We start from the raw sequence: 16,977 nt of genomic DNA on the forward strand, positions 1-16,977 counted from the left end.
CACGGCCGAGACACCCCCTCGCTTCGACCCCACGTCCCCCCCGCGATCGCGGACCCGTGGCCGACAAGCCGCACTTTCCCCGGTCCGTGGGCGCCCCAGGAGGGACACGGCTGCGGAATCTCCCGTGGCCGTGGGGCTACTGCGCGTGTGGGGGGGGGGGGTAATTAAACGGGCATGAAAACCGACGAGACAGTGGGACGTTCCTGCCCCCCGGTGCCCCCGGGGTAGAAACCGACACGCAGTCCGGACCCGGGCGAGGGGGAGTGGACGTGGGCGCCTGCGGGTTTGTTTTCTTTCCCCTTGCCGGTGGGAGGGGGTTAGGGGGTCGAACGCGTGAGGGGCGTGATTTGGGCCCCGCGAGGAACCTGCCGGGCGAGCCGCAGCCCCGGCGCCGTGGACACGCGTGTACGGAGCAGGTCCGGCGGCGGAGGAAGGAGGAAGGAGGAGGAGAAGGAGAAGGAGGAGGACGGGAACTTCTGCAGAACCGAAGTTGTCTCCTCGCACGGAGCGGAAAAGTGGACCCCCGGACCGGCGCCACTCACCCGAGCTGTTGGCCAGTCCGTCCACGGCCACGGCCGCCGAGCTCGCCTCCATGGCCCCGGAGCCGGAGCGCCTCTGCTGTGGGGGGTTTTCTTTCGGGGCTGTTGTCAAGGTTTAACGAAAAGAAAAAGAAAGTTCTCTCTTTCTCTCTTTCTCTCTCTCCCTCGTCTCTCTCTCTCCCCCCCCACCTGAGGCGCAGGCGCGCAGGCAGGCCGAGCCCGCGGCGCGAGGGGGAGACGGCGGCTCTTTTCAAAAAAAGGCGCCCCGCGCGCGCGCCGACCCGGGGACCTCGAGCCTGGAACCGGGCGCGCGGCGCATGTCTCTCCTCCCCGCTCTCGTTCTCTCGCTGGAAGTCGTGTAGTTTTGTGTTGTTGTTGTTGTTGTTGTTGTTTTTTTGCGCTGCGAGTGACTTGACTCCACACGAGCGGTGCGATGGGACGTTGAGGGGTGTGTGTGTGTGTGTTTGTGGCGGAGAGGGAGGGGGGGGAGGCGGAATAAGAGGAGGGGCAGTTAAAAAAAAAGTTCAGTAATCGCCACCGAAAACCGAGGACACCCAAGTGCAGGCGCGCGCGGAAACACACACGCACTCACTCACTCGCGCGCTCCCTCGCGCTGGTCGCGTGAAGTCAGAGCGGGTCCAGGAAGCGCGTCTCTCTGCTCACGCGTTTCCGAACTGCGCGCGCGGCGCCCCGCAGAGGGAGGGAGGGGGTGGTGGACATCCCAGAACTGCGTTTTCTTTCTTAAAAAACAACAACGAATAAAGTGGAGTGGTTGCGGCTCTGGGGTCGTGTTTCGGAACCGAGCTCTCCGCTTGTGAAAAACCCACCCCCGGGAGGCGCGCCTGCTGTCTCTGTGCGTGGCGCCCAGCTGTACAATTGCCTGAATGTCCTGACGTGACCGTGGCGGCCGTGGGCTGTGTTTTTTCCGAGAAGCGGGATGAAAAGTAACTCCCAGTTCTCGCCCGCGGGAGCAGTGACTATCGAGAGTTCGGGAGTCCACAAACCCGAGACATGGCTCATGTCCCCTATGAATTAAGCCACAGCGAATATCCCAGCTCTTGTCCCGACGGATTGAAGCACGCGTGCTGCTGCCGGTCTCCTGTGGAAAACTGGGTTTGGGGTTTGAGGGCGGTACCGAACCCCTGTTGGGCGGAGCCGCCATCTCTCGGGTCCGACGGATCGCGGTTAACTTGTGGAACAGCTGCAGCAGCTGGACAGTGATCGTGAAACGGGAGATTATTATACATGGAGACGTTTGGAGAGCGGGGATGAAGATCTCACACCCTCTCAACCCTGCAAGGACCAACGTTAATTGCTCAGTCGCATGATTGCTCAACACCTCCCCCCCCCGGCAATGCATTGTCTGTCCCCTTGAAGCAGGGGATCCTGCTTCAAGTGCATCCACCCTGGATGGGACGCCAGTCCATCGCAGGACACACACACACACCAGGGCCAGTTTTCCCAGCGGCCAATGAACCTCCCAGACTGTGGGAGGCGACGCACGGGAAACACGGGGAGAACATGCAGACTCCGCACTGACAGCACCCCCCGGCGCTGATCACGGGTCTCCCTGGAGAAGAACGTGCTCAGGATGGAAACTAGGTGGGAAGGGACGGTCTCAGACGTGCAAGGCGCCCTGAATTGGCTTAAGTACCCCCCCCCACACACACACACACACCGTGGAAGGTGGTGTATTCCGGGCCTGAGGTGACGGGCGGGGTCGCTCAATTCCGTGCCGATCTCACCTGCAGGCCGGGTGCTGGGGAGCGCGCCACCGGCGGTCACCTGCGGGGGAGGCGCGCCGACTCGAACGCGCAGCTCGCCGCCGGCGGGGCGAGCGGGACCGCGGGGGCGCGCCGAGCGACGTGTGCGAGTCGAGAATTCCGGGGCGGCGGCGGGGGGGGTGTTTTTTTTACCGGGAACACAATGCACACGCGAAGGCCGATGAAAGGAAAGAGGGGGGGAGAAGGAGGGATTTCATTCCGAACTGCTTTTCCTTGGCCAAGCCGTTGCTGTCTCTGAAGAGTCTGGGCTCTGACAGGCCTGGCGGCGGAACCGCCGGCGAGAGCTACACATCATCGTGAAATCTGAGCGGCTGTGTTGCACAACCCCCCCACCACACACACACACACCCGTGAAACAGAGCGAATCGCTGGCGGACAGCCTCTGGGCTTTGGCGCGGCGCAGAAAGCGAAAACATATCGGGACGGCAGGGAAAAAAAAACACACTTCACAGCTGACGGTCCGGCTGGAGACAGGGGTTCCCCCCACCTCTGGCCGCTCCTCGTACCCCGAGTGACTTCCCTGTTCCCTTGGCTTACCTACTCATTTCACTGCTGCGCTGGGGGCACTGGGTTCGATACCGGCCCCGGGGGGCGGTCTGTGTGGAGTCTGCATGTTCCCCCCCCCCCGTCCAGTCCAGTCCAGTCCAGTCCAGTCCAGAGACATGGCAGAACCGACCCTGGTGTGAGCCTCATTTCCCACACCACCTTCCTCAGCCTGTTCAGTCCCCCGCTGGGAGAAGCCCGGGAATCTCGTGCGCTTCCCTACGAGGTACACGTCACCTGAGCCCCTTTCAAGTCAAAAAAAGAAAAATCAGAAGTCGTCGATATGTTCCGGGGGGGGGGCATTGCTGCCTCGCAGAGCTGGGGCCCCGGGTTCAGCTCCAGAGACGGGGTGCTGTCTGTGTGGAGCTCGCGTGTTCTCCCTGGGATCACGTGGGTGTTCTCCGGGGGGCTCCGGGTTCCCCCCCACAGTCCAGAGACAGGCCGGTGGGTTAACTGGCCCCTGGGAAAACACTGGCCCCGGTGTGTGGGTGTGTGTGTGTGTCCTGTGATGGACTGGCGTCCTGCCCGGGGCGTATGTCCCCATTGCTTGCTGGGATGGGCCCCAGCTCTCCTCCGACCCCGAGCTGGATGGAGGGGGCAGAGAAGAGGTGGCATGAAACACAGGCCCAGTCAGCATCACTCTGGGGTTCCCCCACCCCCCAAACCGGAGAAGAGGCGGTCATCAGGGGCTCAGCTCGGCCCCGGGGCGGGTCCCGTGCCGGACACGCTGTCCCCCGAGTCCCAGGGGGGAAGACAACCCCTGTGCTCTTCCTTCAGGGTCCTGGCAGAGAGACAGCGTGGACAGAGGCCCAGTCTTCTCCGATTCCGAGAAGGAGGGAGGGAGGAGTTTTCCCAGATGTCACGCGGGCTCGATCAGGCCCCCGGGCTGCGGCCCCTCCACAGTGGGATCTATTCACCCTCCTCTTCCTCCTCTTCCTCCCTGCCGTGTGTCCCGTTTCGGCCTCGACTCCGTCGGTGGGGAGGGTGTCGTGGCGGATCTTTAAAAGCCTGGGGAATGGGCGACGTCGTGTTCCGGGCTCCGTGCGGTATCTCGGGATAACGGATTTATCCCGAGAGAATCGTGGAGCCCAGCCTGGCAGGCACCGGGCATAAGGTGGTACTACACCAGAGGTGGGCGCTGTATCTGCAGCAGGGCTGTCCAGTCCGGTCCTGGTCCAGGAGGGGTCAGTGTGTCTGCAGCAGGGCTGTCCAGTCCCGGTCCAGGAGGGGTCAGTGTGTCTGCAGCAGGGGTGTCCAGTCCTGGTCCAGGAGGGGTCAGTGTGTCTGCGGCAGGGCTGTCCAGTCCTGGTCCAGGAGGGGTCAGTGTGTCTGCAGCAGGGCTGTCCAGTCCTGGTCCAGGAGGGGTCAGTGTGTCTGCAGCAGGGCTGTCCAGTCCTGGACAATTAGATGTGTGGAAACCATGCAGACACAGGTGAAACGCAGAAGAAAAGTTCAGCTTTTTAATAAAAAAGACGCAGGAGACTGAAAGGAGAGAGTCTCCTTTAAAACTCCGCGTCCCGAGCGAGTCAGACAGCCCTGCTGGCTTTCCGACACGCAGAACTGGATCCACAACTCGCACAGCGTCGCAGATAAATGAAGGATTTTGCTGGAAGGTTCGTCCGGGGGCGGCACGTTGGCACTGTGGGGCGCGTTGCTGCCTCGACAGGCTGGGGTTCCGTTCCCGCCCCGGGGTGCTGTCTGTGGGGAGTCTGCGTGTTCCCCCTGCGTTCACGTGGGTCTCCTCCCACAGTCCAGAGACGGGCTGGGGGGTGAATTGGCTACTCGGAAAACTGGCCCTGGTGTGAGTGTGTGTGTGTGTGTGTGTCCTGTGATGGACTGGCGTCCAGTCCAGGGTGAGTGAGTGTATGTGACAGTGTGTGTGTGTCCTGTGATGGACTGGCGTCCAGTCCAGGGTGAGTGAGTGTATGTGTCAGTGTGTGTGTGTCCTGTGATGGACTGGCGTCCTGTCCAGGGTGTACCCTGCCTTGCTCCCGTTGCTTGCTGGGATAGGCTCCAGGCTCCCCTGTGAGTCTAACGTGGTTAGAAAACGGACGGATGTTCTTTATGTCCCGTGCACCTGGACATAAAGAGAGCCTACAGAATTTCTTAATAGCCTACAGCGACCTCTTGTGGTCGCTCTGTGGTATTGCTCGATCTGATCCAGTACATAGCGGGGGTGCCGCAGAGCTCACGCTGTAGACGGAGCACACTAACTTATCGATCGATCAGGCACGTAACGGGCCCAGTTAAAGGAAATCTTGTCCTTGGAGAGTGGAATTTGTTTTCCGAGTGCTCAGAAAAATTTCAGAATTGAGGTTCGCCTGCAGCTGGTCTCCATGAGTTCGCCTTTATCTTTTGTATTAAATGGTGGCCTACAGATCTAAAATATGGTCACACAATGATGAATACCACCCTGCTCTCCTCCCCACTGAGAGCTGGGGTGTGGGGAGCGGACTGAGGCATCAGCCAGGTGGGGGTACACACTGCTGGGGGTGGTGGAGGGGATCCCCATGACCTGTACAGAGCTCCGAGTGGGGGGTCCAGGAGAGAGCTGTAGTAGGGTGAGGAATTATTATCCGTGACAACATGGTGACTCTCTCACAGTTCACAATGTTCTGCTTCATTCAAAACGAGACACGAAATGAAACTTTTCTATACCTGAAATGAATTTATTTTGTCCGAGAAACTGGCACGGCTTTAACTATCATGCAAGGGAAGGCTACTCCAGTCCTTTAATCATACAAACTACATGCTGTAGGACATCACAGCGAGAGCACAGGGCTGGACCTGATTACATGCAGTTCTCTGCCCCGGATCCTCTCGAAAGTCGAGGCCTCACTGCCTGTTTAAGAGCACCGAACCGAAGGCTGTGTTAGAATGACCTAATCTGGAATCCTGGGTACAGAGTTGGTTGGCCGGTTACACAGAAAGAAAAAAAAACATCACTCCAGAGAAGAGAAAACAGATAGCGTACGATCCTGAGCTCACAGGGATCGAGAACTCCGGTGCAAAGTCTCAGTTACACAATTACAGTCAATCGTTCGTCAGTCAATTAAAGACAGAGGTACCAGTTTATCACCTGGGGGTCTGATTGGAAGTACTAAACTTTTACAGCTGATTTTGGAATGATGACCTGGGGACCGGAAGATACCAGGCTCTCCAGCAGCCGATTCCGAGACCCCCCCCTTGCTAAGAGAGCTGGATCTGCTCCTCAAAACCCACAGCCAGGAGCCCTCCCCCATTTCACTGTCGGCAGAGAAACACCAACCATCTCTACACCAAGAGCGGCGGGAGTGGGGAACGAGGGGCCCGGCCACGCCGTTGGAAACCAACAGCAGCCTGGCTCCGGTCGAGAGACGGCTGGATGGGCCACTCGGATCCATTCATAACGAGCTACCCGTTGGGCTCGAAGGGCCAGACTGCCCCCCTGCGTTCGGGACCTGTCTTGCGTGTCTTGTGACGTGAGGTTACAGGCCCGAATTCCACTGCCGCCCCTTCTTGCAGAATTATCCACAGGTGCACTGACGCACACACACACACACACACACACAGACACACACACACACACACACCCCCGGGGTCTCTGGGTTTGTTTGTCCTGCGCTGCAGGAGAAGGAAGGCAGGACGTGTTTGCTCTGAACACTGCAGAGCCGATCACTGACCCCTGGACTTTACTGATATCATCCCCCACTGTGAAGACACACACGGGGGGGGTGGGGAGCCCTGCTGTGGCACCCTCGGGCGAGGCGCTGCACTCTAGATCGCGTCGGGCAAAAAGCAACAGCGCTTCCGGGGAACGGCGCCGGCCAAGATCGCCGGGGTCAGGCGAAGAGGCGTGGACAGTACTGCTTCTCTCTCTCCCCGGGGACGGGGGGAGGGGGAGGGGGGGGGCGAGCTGCCCCAGCCGCGCCGGTGGAGGCCGACACCCTGGCTCCCTCCAGGAAGAAAGCCCGGATGAGATCCTCCCTTCAGGACAGGGGGCCCTCCTTTACGCAGAGGGTGGTGGGAGTCTGGAACGAGCTGCCCCAGCCACGCGGTCGGAGCCGATGCCAATGCCGATGGGCTGGCATGGCCAGCTCTCGCTCCAGGCCGCGGTGCTCGTTTTTGACGGTCGCGTTGATTGCGGGAAATCGTCGCAGACCCGAGCTCGTCTCGTCGTTCTCTCGCTTCCTGCTTCGTCACTGCAGGGGGGCGGGCGGGTCGGAAGGGGGCGGATCCGGATCGGTCCGCAGGCTTGGGCTGCCGATGGCCTGGAGGCGGGCGGATGGGGGAGGAGAGGAGGAAGAGGAGGAGGAGGAGGCGGGGCGTGCGAGGGAGGGTGATGTGATTCGGGTCGTCACAGAACCTCCTTCACCCCGGACCCCATCCGGGCCTCATCCACCGGCTTCACCTGCCGCATGGCCAACATGTTCTTCTGCAGCTCCGGCTCCACCTCCAGGGCAGCGCTCCCTCTGCCACTGCAACACAAGGCACCGGACCTGAGCCCTGAACCCTGGACCCTGAACATTGAACCCTAGACCCTGAACCCTGAACCCTGAACATTGAACATTGAACCATTGAACCCTAGACCCTGAACATTGAACCCTAGACCCTGAACCCTGAACATTGAACCATTGAACCCTAGACCCTGAACATTGAACCTTAGACCCTGAACCCTGAACATTGAACCCTAGACCCTGAACCCTGAACCCTGAACATTGAACCATTGAACCCTAGACCCTGAACATTGAACCCTAGACCCTGAACCCTGAACATTGAATATTGAACCCTAGACCCTGAACCCTGAATATTGAACCAATGAACCAATGAACCATTGAACCATTGAACCACTGAACCCTAGACCCTGAACATTGAACCTTAGACCCTGAACCCTGAACATTGAACCCTAGACCCTGAACCCTGAACCCTGAACATTGAACCATTGAACCCTAGACCCTGAACATTGAACCCTAGACCCTGAACCCTGAACATTGAATATTGAACCCTAGACCCTGAACCCTGAATATTGAACCAATGAACCAATGAACCATTGAACCATTGAACCACTGAACCCTAGACCCTGAACATTGAACCATTGAACCCTAGACCCCGAACATCGAACAATGAACATTAGACCCTAAACATTGAACACTGAACCCTAGACCCTGGAACCTGAACATTGAACCCTAAACAGGCAACCCTAGAGTCTGGACCCTAAATATTGAACATTGAACACTTAACATTGAACCCTGAACCAAGAAATCTGGACCCTGAATATTGAACCCTATTATTATTATGATCATTATTATTATAAGTATTATTACGACTTCCGAGCCGATCCAGTTTAGAGTTTTGATACAGCCACCTCCTTCACTGGAATATTGATCCTGCTGCTTCCCAGTTAAATAATGAAGGCGCTGGTGGTAGGAAAACTCCGGACTGGAGTGGAGCCGGGCCGCCCGTGCGGATCGGATCGGATCGGTAGGTACCCCTTCTGCTCCACGTCCTCGATGGTGTCGGGCAGCGGCGCGTCCAGCGTCTCGGGCAGGAAGAAGGCGAAGACGCCGGCCAGGAGGGCGGCGCCGCCGTACACCAGGCCGGGCAGGGCGGGCAGGTACTCGTCCAGCATCAGCACCGCCGGCGCCGCCATGGAGCCCACCCGCGCCATAGTGGAGCCGAAGCCCAGCCCCGTCTGCCTGGCGGCGGAGAGAGAGAGAGAGATCAGAGGGAGCGCACCTCTCTGGGCCTGGGGGTCACCTCTCCTGCCCCGGCCTGAGGGGACAGGGGTAACATCCCCAGGAATAGCCACAGGGCCGGAAGTAGGAGAATTCAGAATTCTGGGAATGGTCACTCAAACACCCATTCATGGGAATGAGGCAGGGTGACCATGTGGCCGCACCCGGACTATGAGACTGTCTGTAACACTGTTGCAATGCAGGGCACAGTGGGAAGTACACCTTGCGTGTGTCTCCTTCAGTGTTCTCTGGCCCAGGTTGTTTTCGTGACAGTTAAACACATCTCAAACCATCACTGGACTGAGGTGAGTCCCGGCAGCCCTGCACAGACAGATGCCCCTACAGGGCTTGAGGAGGCTGCAGCAGGCCAGCCGAGATTCATCCATCTCTCCACCCATCTGTTGTGGCTCTGAACACAGACGAGCTCTACGGCCCTTAACATTCAGAGCTTATCAACGTCCAGGCCTTCTTTAAGAATAACAGCCCGCCACATCCCTTAGCCTGCTGTGATCTGAGGTCATCCGCGCGTGCGAGTGCGTGTCAGATTGTGGCCGGCCAGGAGGGGGCGCTCTTACCTGATGACGGTGGGGTACAGCTCCCCGGTGTACAGGTAGACGCAGGTGAAGGAGGAAGAGGTGAGGCCCTTCCCCAGGACCGCCAGAGTCGTCCGGACCGCCTGCATGTCTGCGGTCACAGCAACACACGGGCAAGGATTAGACACCCCGAGAGAGGGACTCCCCCCCACACACACACACACCCGAGACAGATTCTGGGGGGCTACCCAGCTCCCCAGCTTGCATCAGGTACACCCAGGATTCCAGAACCGGGGTTGGACACCCCCTGTGGGCCACAGGAGGGTCACCCTTAAAAGACAAGGCGAATTAGAAGCCGGGTCAGTGGTTCGTTGGGGGTAATTAACTGAGCTGGAATGAAAGGCTACCCCAGCGACCTGGGTTGGACCACACAGCCTCCTTGAAGTTCCCCTGAACTAACTGACTGGAGATAAGAGAGAAGATCACTGTATCGGCCCTATATTATTTCTTGCATTAGGAATGTGTCTCTTCGCAGACCCCAGCTTGCTCTCCATGAGACACACAGACAGGGAGAGAGAAGCTGGGGGTCAGAGCGCAGGGTCGGCCGTTTATACGGCGCCCCCTGGGGCAGCTGGGGTGAAGGGCCTGACTCAGGGGCCCAGCGGAGTAGGATTCCTCTGCCGGCCGCGGGATTCGAACCGGCAACCTCCCAGCCACAGGCGCAGATCCTGAGCCACAGAGCCGAGATGCCATCGACGGGTGCCAACCCCCCAGGGCGCCGGAGCTCTCACCGGTGGGCACGAAGATGTTGGCGAAGATGGTGGCAGCGGAGAGGAGCAGGCAGGCCGCCTGGGTGACCCTTCGGCCCAAGTAGCCCATGGACAGGGTGGTGATGAGCTTGGCCGGGAAGTCGATGGCGCCGAAGATCACCTGGATGAGGTAGATGCTGACGCCGAACTTCTGCAGGTCCATGGCCAGGCCGTAGTAGGCGAAGCTGGTGGAGAACCTGGAGCGGGGCGCGACAGGGCGGCGCCGTAGAGCAGACAGAGACAGAGAGCGATCGCAAAAGAACTCATTCCTGAGCAGAGGGGAGCGTCGTGCTGTTGATGCACACGTTGTTACTGTACACGGAGACCTGGTGCAGAGCACTTCCGGATTTCAGGACTGTGAATTCACGGATCAAGTCAACCCAGTGCGAGTGGCTGGGCAGCTCGTTCCAGACCCCCACCACCCTTTGTGCAAAGAAGTGTCTCCAGTCATGAACTGAGGGTCCTGAAAGAAGCCAGGGTATCGGCTTCAGGCATGTGGCTTGAGGCACTGTATAAGCAAATATCCCCAACAGACATGCTCGCGGCCTCTCAGACGATCCCACCTGCTCCACGCGCTTTTAATTTGACTAATTTAATGTTAATTTTAAGCTGTGTTCCGCCCTGCATCAGCTCGGAGAGGGCTACTCAGGCACAGGCTCACCAGCGGCACAAGACAGACCAGACACGATCTTCACTAAAACGACGGCGCGTGGACACCCTACCAGACCGCTGTGAGACAGACGGATATCCGCCGCAGGGACGGCGTGCGCAGTAGGTCCCAGGCAGTGTAGATGGCCTTGCTGGACTGGATCTCCTTGTGCATGTGGGACTCCAGCGTCTGCAGACACAGGACCACAGCGACCGGGAACTATGTCTGTTGCTCGTTTTGTGCAATATCCGTTCACCCGTTTGTCCATCCATTTACTAATCACCACCCAGTTCGGGGTCTCTCCCAGCAAGCAACGGGGGCAAGGCAGGACACACCCTGGAGGGGACGCCTGTCCATCACAGGACACACACACTCACACACTCACGCCAGGGTCGGTTTCTCCAGAGGACACTTAACCCACCAGCCTGTCTCTGGACTGCGGGAGGAGACCGGAGCACCTGGATGACACCTCATTCCATTTGCATGCTTTTCTAAATTCCTACAACCTAAGAATTCCCTAAATTCTTTTTTTGCCATCTACAGCGCTGTGTAAAAGTCTCCCGTGTCTCAGACACGATCAGGCATGACCACGCATGTTAATGAGCACAAGCCGGCATTCTGCCTTTACAGGAGCTGTGGGCGTTATCAATCCAGCTCAGTTTGGGCGGGAAGACGCCGATCCGAGTCCCTGGATCACGGCAGCTCACTGTCAGCCGGACCGATAGCTGATCTATCCCGCTGATCAATCACCTCCAGTTGGCTCCTCTTCATCAGTGTCAGGAGTCCCCCTCCACACAACCACAAAGCCATCAGGCCACTCTCTGTGCTACAACACGCCGAAGCTTCCCGAGGCCCCCCGGCACCCCCTCACCTCCTGAGTCATCTTCCGGGCCTGCTCCGGCTTCCCGTTTATCCGGGCCACCTTCCTCAGGGCCCCCAGCGCCTGCTCCGCCCGGCCGCGCAGGACCAGCCACCTGGCCGACTCCGAGAGCCACCTGGGGGGGGGAGAGAGCGGGACAGGGTGGGAAACGACCGGACCTCCCCGGCGGGATCCCAGAAGCCGCGGTCCCACGCCCGGCGTTCCGGGCCGGGAAAAAGGACAGGGACAACGCCAGGGAAGGCCCTAGGACTGGAAAAAAGCCCAGGCACAGGCTGGAAAAACATCCGGGCTGGACGCAGGGAAAAGACAGAGCAAGGCGCGAAGCCGAGAGAAGACGGGAGCACAGCGGGAAAGTGGGAACGCCGAGACTAGAGGCGGGACTCTGAGACTGGGTGGTGAATTCCGGGAAAGCGGGTCTCCTGTGAACAGGCACTCCTTCACAGCGGGCAGGTGGGACGGATTGTCCGCCCGCCCGCGTCGTCACGGCAGCGGAGCGATTGCCGGGCAGAGGGGACAGAAGCGACAGGGGGGGCAGAGGAGCGCCGGGGACACCCACCAGCTGAAGAGGAAGCAGAGGAAGAAGGGCGCGGACACGGCCACCTGCAGCCGGCGCCAGTCGCGGAGGCTGTAGGCGATGCCCGCCAGGAGCATCTGCCCGAAGGTGAAGAAGAAGGAGGAGATGCTGCCGGCGAGGGTGCGGGACTTGGTGGGGATCCACTCCATCTCTGCAGGGCGACAAGGGTGCAAAGACAACGGCTCGTGGCCCCTCACGACCCCCAGAGGATCCCCCACCCCTTTACATACAGGAGGGGACCCACTCCTCCGCCTGTGAAGTACCCCCCCTCCTTCCTCCTCGAGAGACGCACGGCGCTCATTCTGTACCGGCAGCCCCCACCTGGGAGACGCACAGTGCTCATTCTACACCAGCAGCCCCCACTTGGGAGACGCACAGTGCTCATTCTGCACCAGCAGTCCCCACTTGGGAGACGCACAGTGCTCATTCTGCACCAGCAGCCCCCACCTGGGAGACGCACAGTGCTCATTCTGCACCAGCAGCCCCCACCTGGGAGACGCACAGTGGTCATTCTGCACCAGCAGCCCCCACCTGGGAGACGCACAGTGCTCATTCTGCACCAGCAGCCCCACCTGGGAGACGCACAGTGCTCATTCTGCACCAGCAGTCCCCACTGCACAGCAGACAGCAAGCAATCGCTTTTGTCCAAAGGGAGCAGTGCCCCCTACTGGTCCACAATCCCGACATGCTGCACCTGTATTTGTTAACTTCATTTCAACATTTATTAGGATATCATGAAAAACACTGAAGCTCCACAAACGGCTCCCCACACTCACTCAGGGACACGGCGTTCAGGATGACCCCCGACACGGCCATGCCCGTCAGGAAGCGCAGGGTGCAGAAGACGATGTAGGAGGGCGAGAGGGCGGTGCAGGTGCCCAGTGTCGCCAGCTGGAAGTAGGACCAGATCAGCAGTGCCCGCCGCCCGAACCTGCAACCAGAACAGCTCCACTGTCACTGTGGACAGAGAGAGGAGACGGGGGAGAGGAGACACGGGAGACAGGGGAGAGAGAGAGGAGAGACAGGAGAAAGAGAGGAGAGACAAGAGAGGAGAGAGACAGGAGAGAGGGGGGAGAGAGAGGAGAGAGAGGAGAAAGAGAGGAGAGACAGTAGAGAGAGAGGAGAGATAGGAGAGAGAGAGGGGAGAGACAGGAGAGGGAGAGGAGATGGAGAGGAAACAGTGGAGAGAATCAGGGGGGAGAGAGAGGAGACAGGAGAGAGAGAGGCTGGAGAGAGGAGACAGTAGAGAGAATCAGGAGGGAGAGAGAGGAGACAGGAGAGAGAGAGGCTGGAGAGAGGAGACGGGGGAGAGGGGAGAGCCCGAGAAGAGACGGAGCAGCTGGCAGCCTCCATGTTTGTTAAACACGCCAGCCTGCTCGTGTCCCCCTGGAGCCCTGAGGAGAAGCATTCCCAAAGAAAACAGACTTCTCCGTTCGTTTGTCTGTTTGTGACCGGCTTTGTTCCACTTTTAATAGCGGTTCCAGCCGCAGTCAGCAGATTTCTGACCAATGAGAGAAGAGGGTGACGGCGAACAGCATGAGCTTTAGGAGTCTGTACAGGCTTTGGCATCTCGAGACCGTTAATCCCGCTCCGGCTGGGCTCCGGGAACGCTGGGATCCGCCTGCAGCCTTCCCCAGGGACAGGCGGCAGGCTTTTCTAACTTCTGCTCCCACCTGTGCAGAAGCGAGGCGATCCTGATCCAGGAGAACCTCCGTGTCTCCGGGTTTTCCGTCCAACCGAGCTCGGCGGGGGCTTCGTTAGATCAATCGAGCGACTGAAAGCAGGAGGCTGTCCAGACCGCTGCCCGCGGGGAAACCGAAGGCTGCCTGTGAAAACTGCAGGAAACTGGCTCCCCAGGACCAGGGTGTGCAGATCCCCCTCAGTCTGTAAGGCCAGAGGCCAGCTGACTTTCACTCCAGATCCCTGGAGGGTGACAAGTCCCTACCGGGTTTTAGGGGCAACTCGCAGCCCTCAAAGCCGAGAGAGCAGGGGACAGTGGCTAGAGGGTAGAGACCAGCTAGGTGAACAAGTGATTCAAGCCATTAAGAGTCCTGCCTTGCACTACGGGCTGGAATCAGCTCATTATTTAAACCCCACCTGTTCAATCCTAGTCCTCTGCTCCACCTGTGCACAATAATTTCGCCCCCTTAACAGACCTGCTAACAGGTTCAATCTAAACATTCAGCAGGCTGACTTTTATAACCACTGCGTTTCCTGGCTCAGTTTACTGTTCTCCCACCTCTGAGCAGAGAAGGTACGAGCAGCTCGCTCAGTTCCTAAACAAGGGGGGTCCATTGAGGATTTGTCCAATTAAAGAACTCAGGTGCAATGAAAGGCAGCAGGTGTGTGTGTGTGGGGGGGGTCCCCAGGTCTGGAACGGGGGCACCCCTGTGTTAAAGGATCCCCGGAGAGACAGCTTTAGCAGCATGGTCGGAGCTGCTCGTTCCACTCTCCTACCACTCTTTGTCCACGTCACCCAAATGCCTACCCAGCGCTTGTTATTTTAGGGTGCCTTTTCATTCCAGGGGAGTCCTGAAAATCAGACGGTGACTCCAGCGCTCGCTCGGTTCGGGGGGTGCCCGTACCTATCTTTCGGGGACGAAAGAACGTTGAAAATGGGCTGGAATCCATCTCGCTCCGTTGTCAGGGCGTTTCAGCCTCAGGCACGGGCATGTGCGTGTGGCCTTTGACCCCCCCATGGAGGAGCGAAGGTTCTCCTTACTCACTTGTCCGAGAGACCCCCGAACACGATGGCTCCAGTCAGGACCCCCCCCATATAGATGGTCTGGCTCATCTGCTTGAGCGGACGTAGGGTACACACAAGGTCCCACTGCGGAGATATGTATTCGTTAATAGCAATAATCATTAGCCCTGAGACAGAGAGCTCTTTTTACTGCACTTTATTCATTCTGTATGTCCTAGGAGAGGGCAGACACTCTGGTAGCCTCTGTCTGCCGCAGTTGTGGGTATGTGAAGCTCAGATTCAACGAATAATCGACTACTGAGACATCTATAATCGGGGAGGCCCAGTAGCACAGCGCTGGGGGCCCTGGGGTCAGTTGTGGACCAGGGTTGCTGTCTGTGTGGAGTCTGCATGTTCTCCCTGTGTTCACGCAGGTTTCCTCCCACAGTCCTGAGACAGGCTGGTGGGATAATGGGCTCCTGGGAAAACTGGCCCTGGTGTGTGTGTGTGTGTGTCCTGTGTTAGACTGGCGTCCTCTCCAGGGTGTACCCTGCCTTGTGCCAGTTGCATGCTGGGATAGCCTCCGGCTTCCCCCTGACCCCTGAACTGGGAGCAGCAGCCGGGAAACGGCTGGATGAGGTGGACTCCACACAGACAGAGCCGGGTTCAAACCCGGGTCACCGGGGGGGGGGGGAGATACCCGCTGAAATCCTGTCAGGTTACATAAGCGCCTGCTTTCTAAACAGCTCCCCGCTGTAACCTGCAGGACGATGAACCTGCAGTTACCCGGTGCGCAGTGTGCTAGGGGTCTGTTATCAGTTCATTGCACGGTATGTGTGCGGTGAGACGACACCCCCCCACCCACCCAAGATATAGGTCTATTCTAAGCGGTTAAATTAAGAGGAGATCTGTCCGGCGACGGTCATTTCTCGCGGTGCCATTAATCGTGTTTCTGTCAAAAACTGGAGTAACGTGGTCTAACCGGGTGAATCTCCTGTGTCCCCGACACTTCAGATCGATCAGTTCTGGAAGTCGGCGAGTCCAAGTCTCGCCCTAGTTCTCTAGCAGTCTTAAGCAGAACACCTTTCCGGCACGAGTAAGTGATTTAGGGACTCGAGCGAGTCTCAGGTGATGTGTGGTGCCGGGGATTATTCAGATGGTCTGAGCTGGAAGGTTTTATTGGTTTTTTTTTTAATTGACCGTACCTCGGACACGATGGTGGCCGTGAACTCCGTCCGGTCGTAGGTCCAGCCGTCCGGGCAGGGCTCGGTGGCCGCCTCGGTGCCGTTGGCGTCGCCGAACGGGCGGCTGGCGTTCGCCGCCCACAGGTGCCACTGCGCTTCGGTGTATCTCCGGCACCGGGACAGCTTCGCGCCCTCCAGCGGCAGGAAAGCCCGCAGAGGCGGCTCCGGCGAGAGAGACAGGTTCGGCCCGGCCGCCGGCGAGGTGCGGTTCGGCAGACTGCAGCGGTGCTCGGGGATGCCCGCCGTGAAGTTCTGCAGCAGGTTCTGACTGGCCATCAGCAGGCTGGGCACGGAGAGCAGGGCGACGTGGAGGAACTGGAAGCGGCCGAAGCCGCCGATCTCGTCCAGGAGGTCCGAGAAACCCATTCTCTTCCGGAACCGCGGTGGGGGGGGGGGGGCGAAAAGTGGGTCTCACGGCAACTGGGCCCGGGGGCGCCCCAGGACAGCTCCGTCCGGCGCGTTCAGCTTCAAGGCGCCGCGAAGTTCACAGCCGCTCGGCCGGGGAGGTTCTGCCGGGACCGGCGCTGAAGCCCTGGAGGCATTTCGCTCTCGGCCGGTCAGTCCCCCTGCCCTGCCCTGTCCTGCCCTCAGATCGGGGTTAATTTTCAACCGCAGCCTCGCCCAGACCCTGCGCCGCCCCTCTCACCCGGCGCCGGATAGTTTTGGAGACGGGAGCGCTCGTCCCGAGGAAAAAACCGAGAATCTCCGACGACTGATAAGGAGTTTCGTGGTCGGGGGAGGGGAGGCCGGCCGCGGACCTGCAGGTGAGCTGCAGCCCAGCTGGCGGGGGCAGCCCGTGACCGCGCACACGCGTGGGCAGACGTTCCGCGGGGCGGCGGGCGATGGAATGAAGCGGAAGCCAGGTTGAACGTGGCCTCTCTGGACTGTGTGGGAGGAAACCCACTCAAACCGGGGGGGGGGGGGGGGACATGCAGACTCCACACAGACAGCAGGCCCAGAGATTTACGAGGCCCCAACGCTCACCACCGCACCATCAGGCTGCCCAACCCCTCCACAACACAACA

The 16,977-nt window shown here is 59.3% G+C and overlaps 2 protein-coding genes across 3 annotated transcripts in view; both read right to left on the reverse strand.

Moving 5' to 3' along the window:
- eml3 (EMAP like 3) overlaps window positions 1-1,093 on the reverse strand; it is a 31,518-nt gene extending 30,425 nt beyond the window's left edge. Inside the window, exon 1 of one of the 2 annotated variants that reach the window (XM_088609030.1) lies at window positions 543-1,093. In XM_088609030.1, the coding sequence (XP_088465156.1) occupies window positions 543-594 (52 nt within the window). In that variant the 5' untranslated portion in view covers window positions 595-1,093. The remainder of the gene's footprint in view (window positions 1-542) is intronic. The other variant, XM_088609031.1, reaches the window with a different exon arrangement.
- Window positions 1,094-5,514: 4,421 nt separating this feature from the next.
- Window positions 5,515-16,652, reverse strand: oatx (organic anion transporter X). Its single transcript, XM_088609068.1, has 10 exons — window positions 15,914-16,652; window positions 14,752-14,855; window positions 12,802-12,956; window positions 12,008-12,176; window positions 11,443-11,566; window positions 10,645-10,760; window positions 9,905-10,119; window positions 9,156-9,264; window positions 8,335-8,541; window positions 5,515-7,323 (listed from the first exon to the last, which is right to left on the reverse strand). The coding sequence occupies exons 1-10, from the start codon at window positions 16,316-16,318 to the stop codon at window positions 7,203-7,205; spliced, it is 1,725 nt and encodes a 574-aa protein (XP_088465194.1). The 5' UTR covers window positions 16,319-16,652; the 3' UTR covers window positions 5,515-7,202.
- Window positions 16,653-16,977: the final 325 nt, after the last annotated feature.

Source organism: Lepisosteus platostomus, chromosome 16 (assembly GCF_059453375.1).
Source record: "Lepisosteus platostomus isolate fLepPlt1 chromosome 16, fLepPlt1.hap1, whole genome shotgun sequence".
Lineage (NCBI taxonomy): Eukaryota > Metazoa > Chordata > Actinopteri > Semionotiformes > Lepisosteidae > Lepisosteus > Lepisosteus platostomus.

What these genes read in the sequence shown, in the direction of transcription:
- oatx (XM_088609068.1), bottom strand. Translation starts at nt 16,318, where the DNA reads ATGGGTTTCTCGGACCTCCTGGACGAGATCGGCGGCTTCGGCCGCTTC. An exon ending in CGGCCACCATCGTGTCCGAG is followed by an intron (nt 14,856 to 15,913) that starts GTACGGTCAATT and finishes ATATCTCCGCAG; the next exon opens with TGGGACCTTGTGTGTACCCT. An exon ending in TTCGGGGGTCTCTCGGACAA is followed by an intron (nt 12,957 to 14,751) that starts GTGAGTAAGGAG and finishes TTCTGGTTGCAG; the next exon opens with GTTCGGGCGGCGGGCACTGC.